Raw genomic sequence first — 16,535 nt, 5'->3', positions numbered from 1 at the left:
AATTGCTACAGATCACAACTCAGGAGTACCTCTTATATTATGAGATTGAGCAAATGTCTGCTGACAAAACAGTGAAGGATGCGAATTACTTTTGCTCATTCAAACTCAACTCAGTTGATCTCTTATTACCATATCCTCAACAAAAACATAACCACTGATGAAACAGAATGGAGTAACATTCCAATGCAGTTTGTTTGTAGAATCATTTCTACACAAGGTTTATTTTGGTCTATTAGGGATAGCTTTCTTACCAGTGAAATTACAACCCGATTGTGAAACATTTAAAATTTGCTCCGTTCTGAACATTTTATTTGATTTGTTACTACATATAAAATGTTGTGCAGTAAACAATACTTTAAATAGAACATTCTAGTAGTCACTGTAAGCTTCTAGAACATTCTTGCATTAAGTAGGAATTTCTGTTTCAGCCCATTTGATGACAGAATCTCTGTCAGATAAAGGAGAAGATGGCGCAAAGCCTGCACTGGCCAACATTGCCAGACATTCCTTGATGTCTTAAGCTAACAAATGAATCTGAACAGCTAAAATTGGAGAATTAGGTAACAGGAATAACATCATTCTTTGATGTCCTTATAAAATTACCTGCAAACTGTCTATCTGTATAAAAGCAGAGATGGAACAAATTGTGTGTTGCTATGCCCAGTTAGACACTACTTGAGCACTGTACTCTATACTGCTATCGTAGTGACAAGAAAAAGGCAAATAACTAAAGATGACAGACAGACCACTATAACTCTTAGAAGTATAGCGCTTTCCTTTACAGTAACTGCTGAGAAATCCAAGACAAGTGACTGCAATTTCCTGAACCATAAGAAGGAACCTGTAAACTAAAAGAAACAGATCAGGCAGACCTAAAGCCACGACAGAACCAGAATGGACACCTCACTGGAAAGTGGTCAAAGTAGGCATCTGTCAATTTCAACTGTGAAGAGAAGACTGTAAGTCTGACAGATTGAGTCAGTTTTCTTTTTTTTTTTTTTTTAAAGCCATTGCAAAACTGATGCAAACAATTGCTGAGAATTGATGATTCATTGAACTGACAAGATTTACAGTATATCATTAACATTCAGAAACTGATCTGCTTTAGATCACAGTCACAGACATGCCTATTTTTTAGTTTCATGTAGTAGTTTCAACACTATATATTAAAATTACTTTTGGCAGGTTTTAATAAGACTATTTCTAGACTTTAATATTAGTCTTAAATTTTATCATCAAAAAGCAAAAAGGCATTTGACAGCTGAATGAAATGAATCCCTATTGCCTACAACCTCATTACACAAGATCACTATTCTTATGAGGTCAGCTCCTTTCAAGGGATAGTGATTTTTTGTGTCATGGACTAATTCTAATTCCACACTTTAATACCAATGGTATATCCCTTATTTAGTCTAAAACATCTCTGGGGGATTACTTTGTTCTTGAATTTCATTAATCAAATCTGCAAAATATACAGTATGTAGGTTTGGCATGTACAGTATAAGATCTGTATTGCTGTAGAGAACCTTATAAAACAGGTTCTTTAAAGAAATAGATAAAGACCCACTTGGACCAAGCTTTTTATTTCACAAAGTCCTTCAACAATTGCCATTACAGTGTCTACTGCACCATAAAAACAAAGTCAAGATTACTTTCCATTAGAGAATATTTCTAACACAGAGACCCTATTTAGAAAATAAAATACAGTTAACAGTTGCTTTTGTTGTCTACACTTGTGATGTGTGGACAAACTTTTAAGCAATTGTTCGATTTGGTTTCCTATTTTGCATATATTATAATAAAATATGTAATTAGAAAAAAATATAACATTCTACTCACTACATACCTTGTCAGATAGGTAAGATCTTATTATAAACTTAAATACTGGATCAGAACCAGTATGAACTGAGAACTAGGGACCACTACATGTAAAAATAAACCAAAAAAATACACCATAGTCCAATGGCTGCAGTGAAATACTAAGGTAGCATGGATGTAAATCATGTCTAAACAGGACTGGTCAATATGATGTTTCATTGGCCCAAAAGTAAGCAAGCACAAGACCAGCATAAATTTCCACTAATAGAGAAGCCCAAGGATCTGTCATCCCATCAATCTATAGAGACCATGCTGGATTAGAGATCAAACTTATTTTACTTTGCTTCTGTTTGGGACACATTTGGAAACCTTAAGGTACCCTCCTTAAAATTACGTTTACCCCCTGGAGAAATGAGCCAAAAGCAACACATTTTTTTTCAACAACAATTGTGTAACAGAAACATGTAAATACCAAAATGTCAACATAAATACACTATGAAAGGTATATCAAATATCCACTGCTATACTGATGCATATTAAATGTATGTGCTTCGTGTGCTTGTTTAGATGGCAGCTGAAATCTGTGCCAAGAGTTATTTAGGTTTAACAGTGTAAAGCAGATCATTACACATCACCACTAGTCTGACTCAGGCTTATCCATGTTGACATTGTATTCTGAGCCCGAGTTATATTCGAGGTTAACACCAAGGAGGTGAAAAAAATGTTACATATAAAAAATTGAAAACCTTCTCTCCTGCTTCTTTTGGTTCTGTCTTTTTGAGTGGGATCACAGATATAAGAGAAAGGGGATATAATTAGTCACAGTAGAACTTAACAGTGACAGTGAATGTCAGTGAAGATGCAGAAAGCAACTGTATCATTGTAGCATGCTGGCAAGAGTAAACATACAAGTGTCGGCTCCACGTTTCCGGTTTGCTCCAGGAGCCTTTTGAACCTGCCACTGCTGATAACATTTCTTAGGGATGAACCTCCTCCATAAGGAGGAAACTTAAACAGCCGCAGACCACAACACACAACCTCCATTTTGCCTAACTCGGACAGTGCCAGCCACACTGCTCTGGGTCAGTTGTCCCTTCGTTATCCTCCTTGCTTGCTCTGGCATTCCTCAGATCCCTGGGGAGGACTCCACTGTGATCATCCCCACTCCTCTACATATGATGGGGACGATCCTGTCCCTAGAGCACCAATCCTTCACTCCTCCACGGGGCTAATATCCGCTCGGTCTTTCCCATAATGCAGGCTGGTTCGCTCACTCGTTTTGCTTCTCCGCCCAAGTCTGCTCTCATGGATCTTTTCTTTCTGTCTTGGTCTCCTTTTTCTAGGGCTGGCTCATTCTTTTAGGCCTCCATTCTTTTCTATCATTTTCCGGTCTTTTTCCTCCTCTCTTAACACTCACGCTTCCCTTTTTAAAGTGGGGTGAGGGCACAGCTGTGGCAATCACACCTCCAGCGCTAATGAGGAACACGGACGATCCGGCATATGTGCACGAAGTGCAGGACGGTCCGCTCCCACATCTCCTGCTGAAAGTTCCCAGAACACGCTACCTCGCCCCACTCAAAGACAAGAATGATGACATTATTTAAAACTTGCCACCCAGCCATTGACCTCATTTTACCGCAAGGTCTACAGAGGGAATTTGGGACATTGTGTTCAGGTGTACAAAATAAAATGTCTGAAAGAGACAACTGGTTCATGGTAGGACCCTTAAACAATAAAACAATCAGTTTATTTATTAACCTGAAATAGGACATACCCATGAAGGTGTGCAAGCCTTTTATTATTATTTTTTTTTACGTTGTATGTTTCATGTTCCATATTAACAAAATAGTTAAAAAATGTTAGCTGAAACATAACACATTAACAGAGCACAATTTCTTTGCAAATGGGCATCTAGTAATGCTGGATATGTTCAGTATTTTCATAAAATGCAGTCATTTTACAGTAATGCAAAACTGTGAAATGTGTTTTTGGGATGTGGCAAGAAAATTTAAAATGCATTATATTGCTAGTCCTGACTTTCTATAGTGCTGCTTTGCACAAAAACACTTGTTTTCTGTTAGCTACCTTCAGCAACTTGAACTTCCAAGAAATATCTTGATTACACTGTGTATTAGAAAAAGTGATAATTTACATAGGAGCTGATTATCTTCAGAACTTTATACTGATTTATCTGTATTTTGCTCACTAATTAAAATTTGTGGAAGCTATAAACTCATGTTTGACAAAAAGCATCACTCATTTGTCTTGTTATATTATATACACATACACACATATATACATACATATACAGTATTGTATTTGTTCAAAACACTGGATTGATTACACTATTGATTTTATATATTATCAATCGTTTAATCAATCCAGTTTTTTGAAAAGGAAAATACTAGAAATATCACCCAGCAGAACTATTCAGAATGATTGCTACCAGTCTCCAACACTAATACTTAAATAATTATTGCCACGGTTTTAAATCATGAAGATTTAAAAAGTCAGTTTATGTACAGTATGCATGTGCACTGGACAATGGATGCAGATCATTTTACTGATCAAAAAGTATGCCATATACAAAATTAGATTAATTCTTGATTACATTTTTATATAAATAAAAGTACATTAGTTTATGCAGGCACTATACGAGCTGTGAGACACTTTTGAAATACTAACATGCAAAGAAAAACTACCTAGCAAGATAGAATTGAAGCTCAACTACAGGAATATATTATACTGTATAGCTATGAATTTGGCAAAATATTCAGATCACGTAGAAGTCTAAAAGGGAGAATCTGGGAAAACCATATCATCCGTCTGGCTAAATTTTGTAAATATTACAATAACATGATAAAAGAGCATATACCACACTCTGATTGTCTGTCTGGCTAGCTGTCTGTCACAATGGTTAGTATCTGATTGCTTCCCTGTTTTACTTCATCTGACATTTCGGTCTTTTCTAAACACAACTGAAAAGCCAAAACCTCTGCCAAGAAGCTGGTCCACTTTCCTGCAGTACCAAAAACGTGTTCGCTGATTTAACTTCTGAAGATAAGCAGCTAAGTGCTGTTCAGGTGATTTGTCCTTGACTTCATGTTTTGATGTGTGTGCGTGTGTGTGTGTTACTTGGTGAGAAGCTGGTTTTGAGATAATCTGTTCTTCAGGAAACAATACAAAAGACTAACTGAATCAATGTCTATGAATGCAATAATAGCATCAAATTGGAAGAGAAGTATGCAATAATTATTTCATGTTGAAATCATATTTTTTAATCAATGTTAGCTGTAAAGACCTGCAAAACCCATGTGATTTAATCTCACTTTGTTAAAAAGTAAACAATTTGCTTCAATGTAAGCAAAAAACAGAACCCATTCTATGAATATGCACACATACACACACTGTTGAAAAGTGCCTGAAAAGGTTTTAGCATTCTCCATCAGCACCACCAGTAATAATTCTATTTTATTGACTGCTTCCCCATTTGAATAAAATAAAATTTATTGGCAAGTAAAAAATCCACCTCATATTTTTGCCATATATCTGCAGCTCTTAAGCACTGTTTAAAGTAACTGAATAGACAAAACACCACAAAAAAAAATCAGATTTGATGTAAAATTATCATCTGACTTGGATATAAGTGATCAGAAGATTTATTACAGCTAGAATAAAACTCCAAAAACAATTAAACAGCCTATATGTTGTACATTTTGAACACAGGAAAATACTGATAAATTAATACGACTTGTTGCTAGAATCAGTAACTATTTAAGACAGCATTTGGTCAATTCTTGAGTGGCTACTACAAAGATGTTTAATGAAAAATGCTATATATAAATAAAACAAAGTTTGGGCAAAGATCTAGTATTTGTTGTAAATACTATGCATTAAACAGTATTCTCTATAAAGAGCTGTACCGGAAGGACTGAATGTCTTTTTCGAAGTTTCTAGGAAAATTAGAATTAATTCAGCACTTTGGACAACTCCAACTAATGCTGACCTGATTTGAAAGAATGAGACCAATACAAGAGTAAGATGTGCATTTCTGTAATCTGCCTTTTTAGCCTTGATTAGTATATAATAATCACTATTTTTGTAATCATGTTGTCTTATTAAAGATAATTAAAGACAAAATACAATCCAAATCCATTTAGAAAACTTAACCTTGCTGATGATTCACTAGTTAAATTAAAAACTGCATGTGTGTTCTGTTGTCCACCTGTGACCAAAGAAAACAGTTGCATTTCTAAATGCTCAAGACTGAATAATACTAATGGAAACTACTCAAAAATGATCACAAATTCACTGAAAATACAACAAAGGATTTATACAGATGCACATATTCAACCTTTTCTGCCAGAATTAGTTGATATTCTGAATTTAACTTATCTTTTTTAGGCAGTAAAAGTATTGTTAGTGGATAATGTATACAGGAGGGTCTTTTTTAATGTGTATCAGAGTGCAAAGGTATTGCACGCTGCTTGGACATGCAAGTAAGAATTTCACTATGTTCTGTACATGTAACAATACTGCTACTGATATCCAACACTTTCAGGACTAGAAAAATGTTAGGAAAATATTATTCAAGCAGATGTTAATTGAACAGGGCTCAATCATGATGAGCAGATACAGTACACAGAAATGACTTGCACATTACCACCAAAGGAGAATAAGCAGGTGGTAAATGGTAGCACACATTTGAAGAAATGCATCACTCAAGGGAAAGATCAGATTCTTTGAAAATGTTAGACTTTAAGGTAGGAAGAGGTTAAAGGCTGCTCAAGAAAAGTACTAAGGGCAAAGCAAACCTGTGTTTCAAAGCTCAAAGTCAAAATGACAGACCATTAAACGACTTAGTGACCTAGTGCTTAATTAAATATAGCACTCAAGTTAATACTTAGAAAAGGATTAAAAGGACTCAAAGGATCATAAGAATGGCCACAGCCATTGACCAGAGATGCCACCATTCTAGGAATTGTCCTACTTGGAATATCACAGGTAGCAGTAATTGCAGCTTTTACAGGATATAGATAAATAACTAGCTGCTGTTTTCTTCCTAGTATGGTAAAGTTTACTATTAACATTTCAATGAAGTACAGGAAATAAATGTTTCCTCCATTTTTAAAAGGCTTTCAGATGCCTGGAGTTTCTGTTCAATATTAGGTGTCAATCATATTGATTTGTCTCTATAGTCCCTTTTTTGTGTGTAGCTTGCTAATTATCTTTGATTGGTAACAGAATATTAAATCTTTGCATGTCATTTATGTTGTTTTCTTACATTCCTTTTAAAGTAATATTAACATTGTTCATTTGTAACAAATAGAATAAGAAAAGAACAATGGGAAAATACAGCAGACAAGTTTTGAGACAGCTCATCTTTCTAAAAATGTGGTGCCTTGACATAGCATACCATATTAAAGAAATTATTCTAATCCTTTAGCCAGTCTAAGATAAAGGCAAAGTAACAGAAGCTACTGTAGTTTTAGCTCAGTGTGGTGTTACTTTTTGCTTGTTTGCTTTTTAAGGATGATATATGATGTATACATCTCAAAGAGCCGTGAAGAGAATTCAGTAAAGATGACATATGTCACTGCAAAAAGTGCATATTCTTGTATTGCTGGTTTCAGTCAATTTTAATGCTCATGCATATTTTAATTGTTTCTTCTTCATGTAAGAATGGTTTAAAAAAATTTCTGCTGTTATGTGATAATGTTAACTATACTTGTAAGTGGTTAATCTTACCCGTCTAAGGTTAAATATGCTAAATACTGTTAATAGTGGAAACAATATAATCAAAATAATATAATAATTAATATACATTGTTATTAATACATATTTAAGCACAACAGAGAAAGAAATTTTACATTCACTTTATGGTAATGTCTGGTATATTCCACGAATGAATGAAAGAATACAATTCACTGCAGTTAACCAGAGTAATTTATTGACAACAGCAACCAATCTAAGTGACAAGAAACAATGAAATGAACAAAAAGTTTCTGTTCTACATGGAAAACACCAAGGCCAACTCATGACTCTGTAATTATCACTTTTGAATTATCACAGACAATACAATTTTTTACAACAGGAAAAAAATATCAAGTCAGGAGCATCAGCAAAACCTTTCAAAGACTAATAAACCTTCTAAATACCACGCTAATTAATAAAAGACAGGTGAGTAATTACCAACTCTCCAGTGACACTACTGAAATCATATGCATCTTTCTACCAGCAAGGCTTATTTTGTACTGCAGGGAAAGGTTTTAATAGTTGCCTTATCTTACTCTAAAACAGGATCCAAAATCATAATCTGAGTAGTCAAATTTAAATGTACTAAAACACCATAAGCCAGTGTTATTTAACACTGTTGATCCAAAAGAATGTAGTGTTACAATTAACAATAACTTAAGTTTGAATTATCTACTAAAAATATTAATTTCAAAACATTCAGCAAGCACTCACCAATTAAAGAATCTTGTGATATCTGTTATTTTGTGGATCAAATTAAGTCCATTTAAGTAATGATATGCAACCATCGCAGTTTAATTGCATACACATGCATAGTACTGTACTGTATGCATGTCTAGCTGAAGGAATTTAGTACAGTATATAAGGATACAATGTTTAAATACTCAAACATATCTCTGTATAGTGTACCATATAAATGTTGTATATTCTTTTTAAAGGTACCTGAAAATAACTATAAATCCAAATATGCAACACTACAAAACACATTATGGTTTTCTAATCTATATAACCCATCATAAAGTTATGCATTTGAATCGTATCTTATGTTAATTAATATATGTGTGTACATGGCCAACAATAGCAAAGGAATTAAATGACAATATGATGAGCAGTATTTTATTATAAAGCAATACCATTTATGAAAAGCATGAAAACTAATTACTTATTTTAAAAAATATATAAAACCATATCTGTTTTTAATGCAGTTGCTTAATAAGTTCACCTTTTTAATAAAAGTTTGCTTAGCCTGCTAATGAATAACTACAGTATGACAGAAAACAGAATGCAAAAAAGAACAAAAAATAAACTGAAGGTAGTTATTTACAGTCTGAAAGTAAACTGCCTCTCTATCCCAACTGTTACCTAAACAGAACTGCATGATTTAATCTCCTCAGAATACAACATTTGACCCCCGTTTTCCAGAAAGCATACCCTTGAGTGGACCCTATTAGTGTGACATTCAGTAAGCAACATTGCAATCTTACCTTTAGAAAAATCAATCAGTCCCAGCAAGTGCAGTAGCTTCAGAGAGGCACAAATAATCACAACAATGCCCACTGTTTGCAGTCCCTCAGTCTCCCACTCTACAGTCAACATGCTTTCAGGAGGCACAACATTCCAGTCTCTAACAGCTCCAGTTTTAGTGTACCTGCTCTCCTGCTGTTAATATTTTTTCCTCAAATTGAGGAAACAAAAAAAAAAAATAAAAACAACCTTCCCCCTGACTATGATATTTGAATATCATATAATTTATGCTGATAAAAAAATAAGACATAAAGAACCTGAAAAGCAGCTAGACCAAAAAAGTGACATCCAAAGCCTTGCATAGCAGACTTTTGTCAGTTGATGCTTCTGGGAGTACCGTTGAATTCTCTTGGAATGCTCTGGTAATGCACTCCCCAGTGCCTCTTCACAGCATTCTAAGGAGTATTAAACGCTTGCTTAGGGCTCCTGGAGAGCAGCTGCTTCTAGACTCAAGGAGAGACTTTACGGTGTCAATTTAGAAAAACACTCCCTTAAAAAAAGGGAGAGACTTTGCACAAGGGAGCGTGTGAATGAAGCAGCACTGTGCATTCTAATTCACTCTCTTCTGTATTTTGCTTCAGCCTGTGTATCTGCTGCTAGCTAATAGGAAACTTTTGGATTTAATTTTAAATTTTCAGACTGAATAAAATGAAATATTTGCTGTCATTTAAAATTTGTACACACAGGACCTTATACAAATATGAGAGTTGTTTCTCAGTAGTATCTATTTTTTTCTAAGAAATACATATATCGTGCATTAGCAAAATCAGACTAATTGTGACCAGTGGGGCATGTTAGGTTAGGTTAGAATGCGCTTATCTGATGTGAAAAGCAGTTAGTCGTTTTTAAAAATATACACTGGATTTATGCAGTCATCATTTTGTGATCCAAAGCATTATTCATGTAAAAAACATGCATTTAGTAAACTTGGAATTTAGGGTAAACCAATGCAGTTTTATTTAAATTGATGTAGGTAGCGAAGAATATTATATATATAATTCATACTTATACATAATCTGTGTTTTGGTAGAACATATTGGATCATAGAAACTGCTTTTTTTGTACTACAGTGGAGTGTTCACTATATGCAACTTCTACTGAGCAGAATTTCTATTTGACTATACTTCTGTTTAATTTACAGCAGTCTTTTTTTCTACTCTGATTATAATACAAGAAAACTAAGTGCAAACACTAATTCAGAACAGAATCAGTGTTTTTTTAACTGTCTTTCATGATAAACTACACATTACTGTTATAGTAATCCTTTATTTTTATATTAACCATATCTGTCATTAAAGAGTGCATAACTCTTTGTAGACACATATACACACAGCTCCACCTGCTGATAGAACTTTGTATTAGTCTTTCCCAGTAACTGGACATAATTGAGCATTCCTTTATTATGTCTTAGATAGATAGATAGATAGATAGATAGATACTTTATTAATCCCAATGGATTATAATACATTATAATACATTTAATACTAACAGCTTTTTCTGTTATACAGTAAATACAACAGTTACCAATTTTTAATCTTTGCCTTGATCAAAACAATATTTTGAAAGCAAGGACAAATCCAATAAATTATGTTCCAAATAATTAAAAGTAGAACACATTTTCTTGAAATGCATTTTATTTTCTGCACAATTTAGAGTGCTAAGTACATACAGTAGCTGCCTGTATAACAGAATCTTTACTTATCTTTTAGCTATTGTCTTTTTTTCATATTTATTAGATAGCATCCAACATGCAACTCTCATATTACTGTCAAATCCTGCCTATCCATTTTCGTCATCTCCGCAAGTTTAAATGGATTAATCTTTTCACATCCAGATACTGTTGTCTGTGAACCCTACAACAACTCAAGATGTAAAATTACACCATTCTTTTAGATCACTCACCCTCCACTCTGATCTGCTATAGCCCACACAAAGCACAAAAATGGCTATGGTGATGTTGAAGTGAAGCCAAAGGAGAATGCTGGAAGAACTTTTGCTTGGTGTAAGCAGTTGAAAGCTGCTGCTTCCTTATAAACACTGTATTGTAATAGTACGGTTTGTTAGAGAAGAAAATTAATGAATGAATATCTGACACAGAGTGCATGGCTTTATTTAAAACACAGTTATTATTTTGAATTTAACATAATTCATTTCAGTTTATTAGTGGATTAACATAGTTGAAAGTGAAAAACCCACTGATCCTACCATTGTGAATTTCCCATTGGGATTAATAAAGTATCTATCTATGTCCTTTATGGTACTAAATGAAAAACTAAGCAGCAGCAATTCCAGTTGCAAAAACAGATTTCTTGGTGCTGGTGAATGGTGATTTGTTTAGGAATTTAAGTTTGTACTGAGGACTGACATGTTGGTCAGCACTGCTACTTTAAAAAATGCCATGCCCATTCATTGTCTGTGTGCAGACAGCATGTTCTCTGTGTGTGCGCCTGTGGGTTTTCCTCACTGTATATTGCACACTGTTTTTTCCCGCATTCCCATACATAGGTTTCAATTAACTAGCCATTTTAAATTTGTTCTGTGTGGTATTTGCATGAGTGCATTTTAATGATGCCATATCCAGGGTTGGGTCCTGCCCCCATGGCCTCAGGGATAAGACCTGGTCCCTGTGACAGTGAATTGGATTAGGTGGGTTTGAAAATGCACATCTGAAATATGTCTGTCTGTAGTGAGGATGACTGGTACATTGAAACAGAAGGTGGGCATGGGTTGGCATTCTGGCTGAGATTTCTTTACCAGGAAGGAACCTTGTATTGGACAAAGAGCATCCTGTCCAGGATAGTTGATGTTCCATTTCTAGGTCGGGAATTTGACACAATGTAATCACAGATGGAGACTGCCTCCTGGAGACGTGTTTCCCCATTATGCTGGGTGGCAGGATGCCTGTTGCTATGCACAGCCCTGATGGGGTACCTTGGGTGTCACCAAAAGATACTATATGGTGGATGTTCCCCTGTCCTATTGAAGTTTCACCTGACTCATAACTATTTGCTAAAGGCAATACTGTGACACTGAAGTATCCCCTGGCATGGCATGAAAAGGTGTGTTGGCGTCCACAGAGGAAAAAGGTAAAGCTTGCCTGGGGAAGAATAAATGAGAAAAAGAAAGGAAATTGTGCTTGTGATGATTTGATAAAGAAGCTTGTTTGAAGGTATTTCATTAAATAAAGTCTTTTTAAACCTGAGAATTGTGTAGAATGTAGTTGTGTTTGGCAAGACTGAGATGCCCCTCAGATGGTTACAATATACAGTTATGTGAAAAATTAAGTACACTCCATGAAATGGTTTTCTTTAACGTGTATGTATCAAGATTTTCATTTAAACAGTATCGTTAGATAAAGCTCAGGTAATTAAAACTCAATTTGACTTTCAAAACGTATTCAATGAAAAATGAACAGATGCACCATTTCTTTTGGAAAAAGCAATAGATGAGATTGCCCCCTGAAGTTGGAATTTCCTACAACTGACTACCCATTTGAGTTAGTCCCGCTTCTCCAGGAAGAATTCTTTCAGCTGTGAGATGTTTGAGGGGTGTCTTTCATGCATAGCCTGTTTCAACAAATCCCCAAACCATAGCATCTCTCTAAGATTCAGATCTGTGCTTTTACTTAGCCATTCTAGAACCCTTAATTTCTTTTTCAGCTGCTCCTTGGTGGATTTACGTTAGAGTCATTGTCATGTCACAAGGTCCACTTTCGGTTGAACTTCAATCTTCTCACAGATGGTCTGACATTATCCTTCACCACCCTCTGAATTAAACAACAAGAAAACACTAATTGCACATATTAACAATAGAATAAAGCTAAATACCCCCCAAAACCTCCTAACAAATTATAAATCAAAATATTTTGGAGAAAGAAAAACTTTGAAACTACCCTCAACCGACAACTCTTTAAAAAAAAAAAAAAAAATTTCATAAGCTTAAGCAAAAAATAAAATAATGCCACAAAACTAAAATATAAACTTTTAGTTTTCTTAAACCAAGAAAACTAAAAACAGGAAAAAGGCATTAACAGTAACAGGAAAGCCACTGCAAACAGATCTTACTAAACAATGCTGGCATCTGAGGAATAAACGGTGAAGGATAGCCCTTGTCCCTGGGGCAGAGGCAAACAAATACAAAAAAGCAAAGGAAGGGATGGGGCAGAAATGCAAGTAATGATGCTTCAGCCAAGGCAGGAATCTTCAGCAAACCACTTTACCTTACTTAAAAGCAGCTTTTTTTTTTTTGCAATATGTTTAGCCACTGTATCTATTTAGTCAATGATCCATACCTGATAAATCTTTGGGGTAAGTGCAAATACTCTATCACTGAACAGATGATTAAGTAGTTTTGTCACAGGACCTATAGAAGAGCTCTAAAAATGTAGTGAGTTAACCATTTATCTTTATAGGATTAACTATACTACTTTTCTAGTATCTGATAGTGCTGTCTTAAAACCTGCTGTTGCTCTCTGATAAGAGTTTCTCCCAATGAACTATCATCAACCGTTCCAATTTCTGTATTATTCCCATTCACTGTGAATTCCTCAACATTTTCAAAGTTTGAAGCAACTCCCAATCAATCCACTTCATGTCAATTTGTATTTTTGCCTCCATCTTTCAACTCCAAAACTATTTCTGCAGAGATAAGGATCGAAAAAGCCACCTCCTAAAGCCAGGCTCAGTCCTCTGCCAAAAGGGTTTTCTATTCAATGTCCAAACATTTCAGTTAATTAATTTTCCCCTTTAATCAATACAATGCCTGTTCACTATAGAATATGGGTTACGGAGCACGTAAACTTTACTAAGATATGGAATTTTATGTAGTGTGGGCTGGAAGCACGTTTTTGTAGTCTAAAGAGAAAAGAAACTTCACAGAAGAACCTAAGATAGCAAAATTCAATGTGAAAAGCATGTAGAGAAACTGGAAACAACAACAATTCCCAATATTGAAAGACAATATTAAAAAAAAATAAATAAAGGACAGTGCACTATACCAATGTTAAGTAAGTCTCTACGAACTTGAAACGGTTAAATAGTTAAAATAGTTTATAAGCAGATGTCTAAAACTATTAAAGTTACTTTGTTTGTTTTCAGGCTCCTAACATACAATCTGAGTTTACCTTTGAGGATAACAGCAAGTGGATATTTGCTGTGCCATATGCAATCTTCTCAGTTCATCTCAAACGATGGACTTTTCAAAATAAACTTTTGTTCCGACTTAAGTGGCATTGAATCTTTAGATTGACATATAGGCTAAAGTAAATTACTTCACACAATACATATATTCACTTAAGCCCAAACAAACAGTACAGGATCTTGAAAACAAAAACTACCAAAATATAACAAAGGGAATCATAACAGAAAAAACACATGTTTTTCTCACCCTGTCTTTTCCTGATCACATTTCCTCTTGCCAGTAAAATGTTACTTCTTTCTCATCCTCTCATGTTGACTACCTTCCCTGGTGTGGCTATTCAATCTCCTCCTCCAAGTTGGTTCTTATCACTGTCAAAACTTAATTTCTGTGAAAGATCAAAGCTCGCTGGACTACCACTGTTCAGATTGCAGTATTTAGCAATTTCAAAACCACTTTTCTTGTTCACAGAAATCTCATTTTGTGGACAATACTTTATTTCCCTTTTAACTCAGAAACAAAACACAGCCAAATTTAAGTAAAAACAACATTGCATGTTCTATGAAATAACATGTCTAAGACCAGAAATACAGTGTCTCTGGAATAGTAAGATCCTAAGACACTTTATGAAGATCAGCAATGAGCTTCTGCCTAATGGTGAGCCAAGCAACTACAGAGCACAGTCTAAAAATTGTTCTTCATATAAGATCAAAAGTAAATATGATACAAAGGAATAGCACAAGACATGATTACTCTAGAATTATGTTAATGATTTTTGCCAGTTTCTGGGAAAATTCTAAATAGATCCTCATAAGGAGAATTTGATTTTTCTAATTTGTGATATTATACAATATTGTTTTCCCACTGAGTTATAGAAAGTGTATTAGGTTTTTCCTGCCTGCCAAGCAAGACAAATCTTTGTACAAGAATTGCTCAATAGGGTGTTACAAATTATTTTCCATCTACAAATTTATTTCCACTGATATTACTATAAACACTACTGTTAAAGAACTAGGAGTTACCTTTATTCCTAGCTATCTGAGAGGGATGCAAATAGTTTTCCCCAAAATGGTTTAAGAGTAGAACATTCCCATGTGACCTTGCAATGTGTGTTGGCTGCACAGAGCACTGCATACAAGATATTTTGGGGCAAAATTACCTTTCCCTGGTTAACCAAGCAGCTTTGGTTTCACAGACCTTTTAAATACATGGCTGTTTTAATTCAATGGAGTCCTTACTTCTTGTAGACGGATTTGTTGGTAATGTATGTATAGGGATGCTCTGAAAAAGATATAGAAGCATTGAGAAGATCTTCATTTTGACAATATTGATTGTCCCGGCTAAAGTAAGATGGAGAAAGCAGCATCTATTAACATTGTATTTCCTTGTAATAATAAGTTCCCAAATTATTTTAACTGTTTCTATTACAAGCAATCAAAAGTAATTTAGCCTGGTCTAGCGTTAAACAGAATTCACTACAACAAATTCACTTTTATTCAGATTAATTATTAATTTGAAGATGTCCACTTTGTGACATTACAAAAAAATATCTTTACAGCAGTCTGTTTATATTTGTCATTCCATTCTCAAATTCACTTCTTAAAACACCTCATATTGTCGATTAATGTAGCCGAGATCAATTATTACTTATTATATGACCGACACAATCATCTAAGGGGACTTAAAACATTTGAGATACAATTAGTTACAACTCCCCCCTCTCAAATGGAGCACAATGCAGGTGCTCATGGTCCACAGTCAGTAGTGAGATTTGAACCACTATCTCAGGATATATTCACAGGCAGCAAAAGGGCTAAATTTCTGAAAGCTGCCGTAAAAATGAACAGGCGGGAAATGAGCAGTACACATTAAGTGCTAAATACACCGTATTGTATAATGTAATACAAAATGAATTATTTCACTAAATAATTGCAGAATAAACTGACATTTAATCCATTTATCTTGCATTGTCTAATGACTCTTGTTTGCTTTAAAATAGCTATAAAATGATAGATTTCTGGAATGGTTCTTTCTGTAATTCTGTAATGGAAAGTTTACTCAGAAAATGAACAAATGTATGGATGACTGGATAATTTACTGACTGACCTGTACTGCTTTGTTAACAATAGCAGCACAACTTTTCTAAATATTTGATGTTGTTTAAGTATTAAAAAAATTGCAGATTGCTTATTGTGGTATATCAAAATGTCTGCTAGAGTTTCTGAATTAACTTTATTTCTACTATTACATTATTATAACCTGAATAATAAACTTTATAATTTGTGGCTATGATAGTGTGCCTT

General features: G+C 34.5%; 1 protein-coding gene across 3 annotated transcripts in view; it reads right to left on the bottom strand.

Annotated features, from left to right (window-relative positions):
* The window catches only part of kcnip4a (potassium voltage-gated channel interacting protein 4a), a 915,543-nt gene that overhangs the window by 316,737 nt on the left and 582,271 nt on the right, over positions 1-16,535 (bottom strand). Inside the window, exon 1 of one of the 3 annotated variants that reach the window (XM_051928635.1) lies at positions 9,057-9,551. The exons of the other annotated variants lie outside the window; for them this stretch is intronic. Within the exon in view, the coding sequence (XP_051784595.1) occupies positions 9,057-9,168 (112 nt within the window). The 5' untranslated portion in view covers positions 9,169-9,551. Of the gene's footprint in view, positions 1-9,056; positions 9,552-16,535 lie in introns of those variants that run through there. 3 annotated transcript variants of the gene reach the window in all.

This window comes from Erpetoichthys calabaricus, chromosome 5, assembly GCF_900747795.2.
Source record: "Erpetoichthys calabaricus chromosome 5, fErpCal1.3, whole genome shotgun sequence".
Taxonomy (NCBI): Eukaryota; Metazoa; Chordata; class Cladistia; order Polypteriformes; family Polypteridae; genus Erpetoichthys; species Erpetoichthys calabaricus.
Note: the sequence above shows the minus strand (reverse complement) of the source record. Positions and strands in the feature narration are given on the sequence as shown.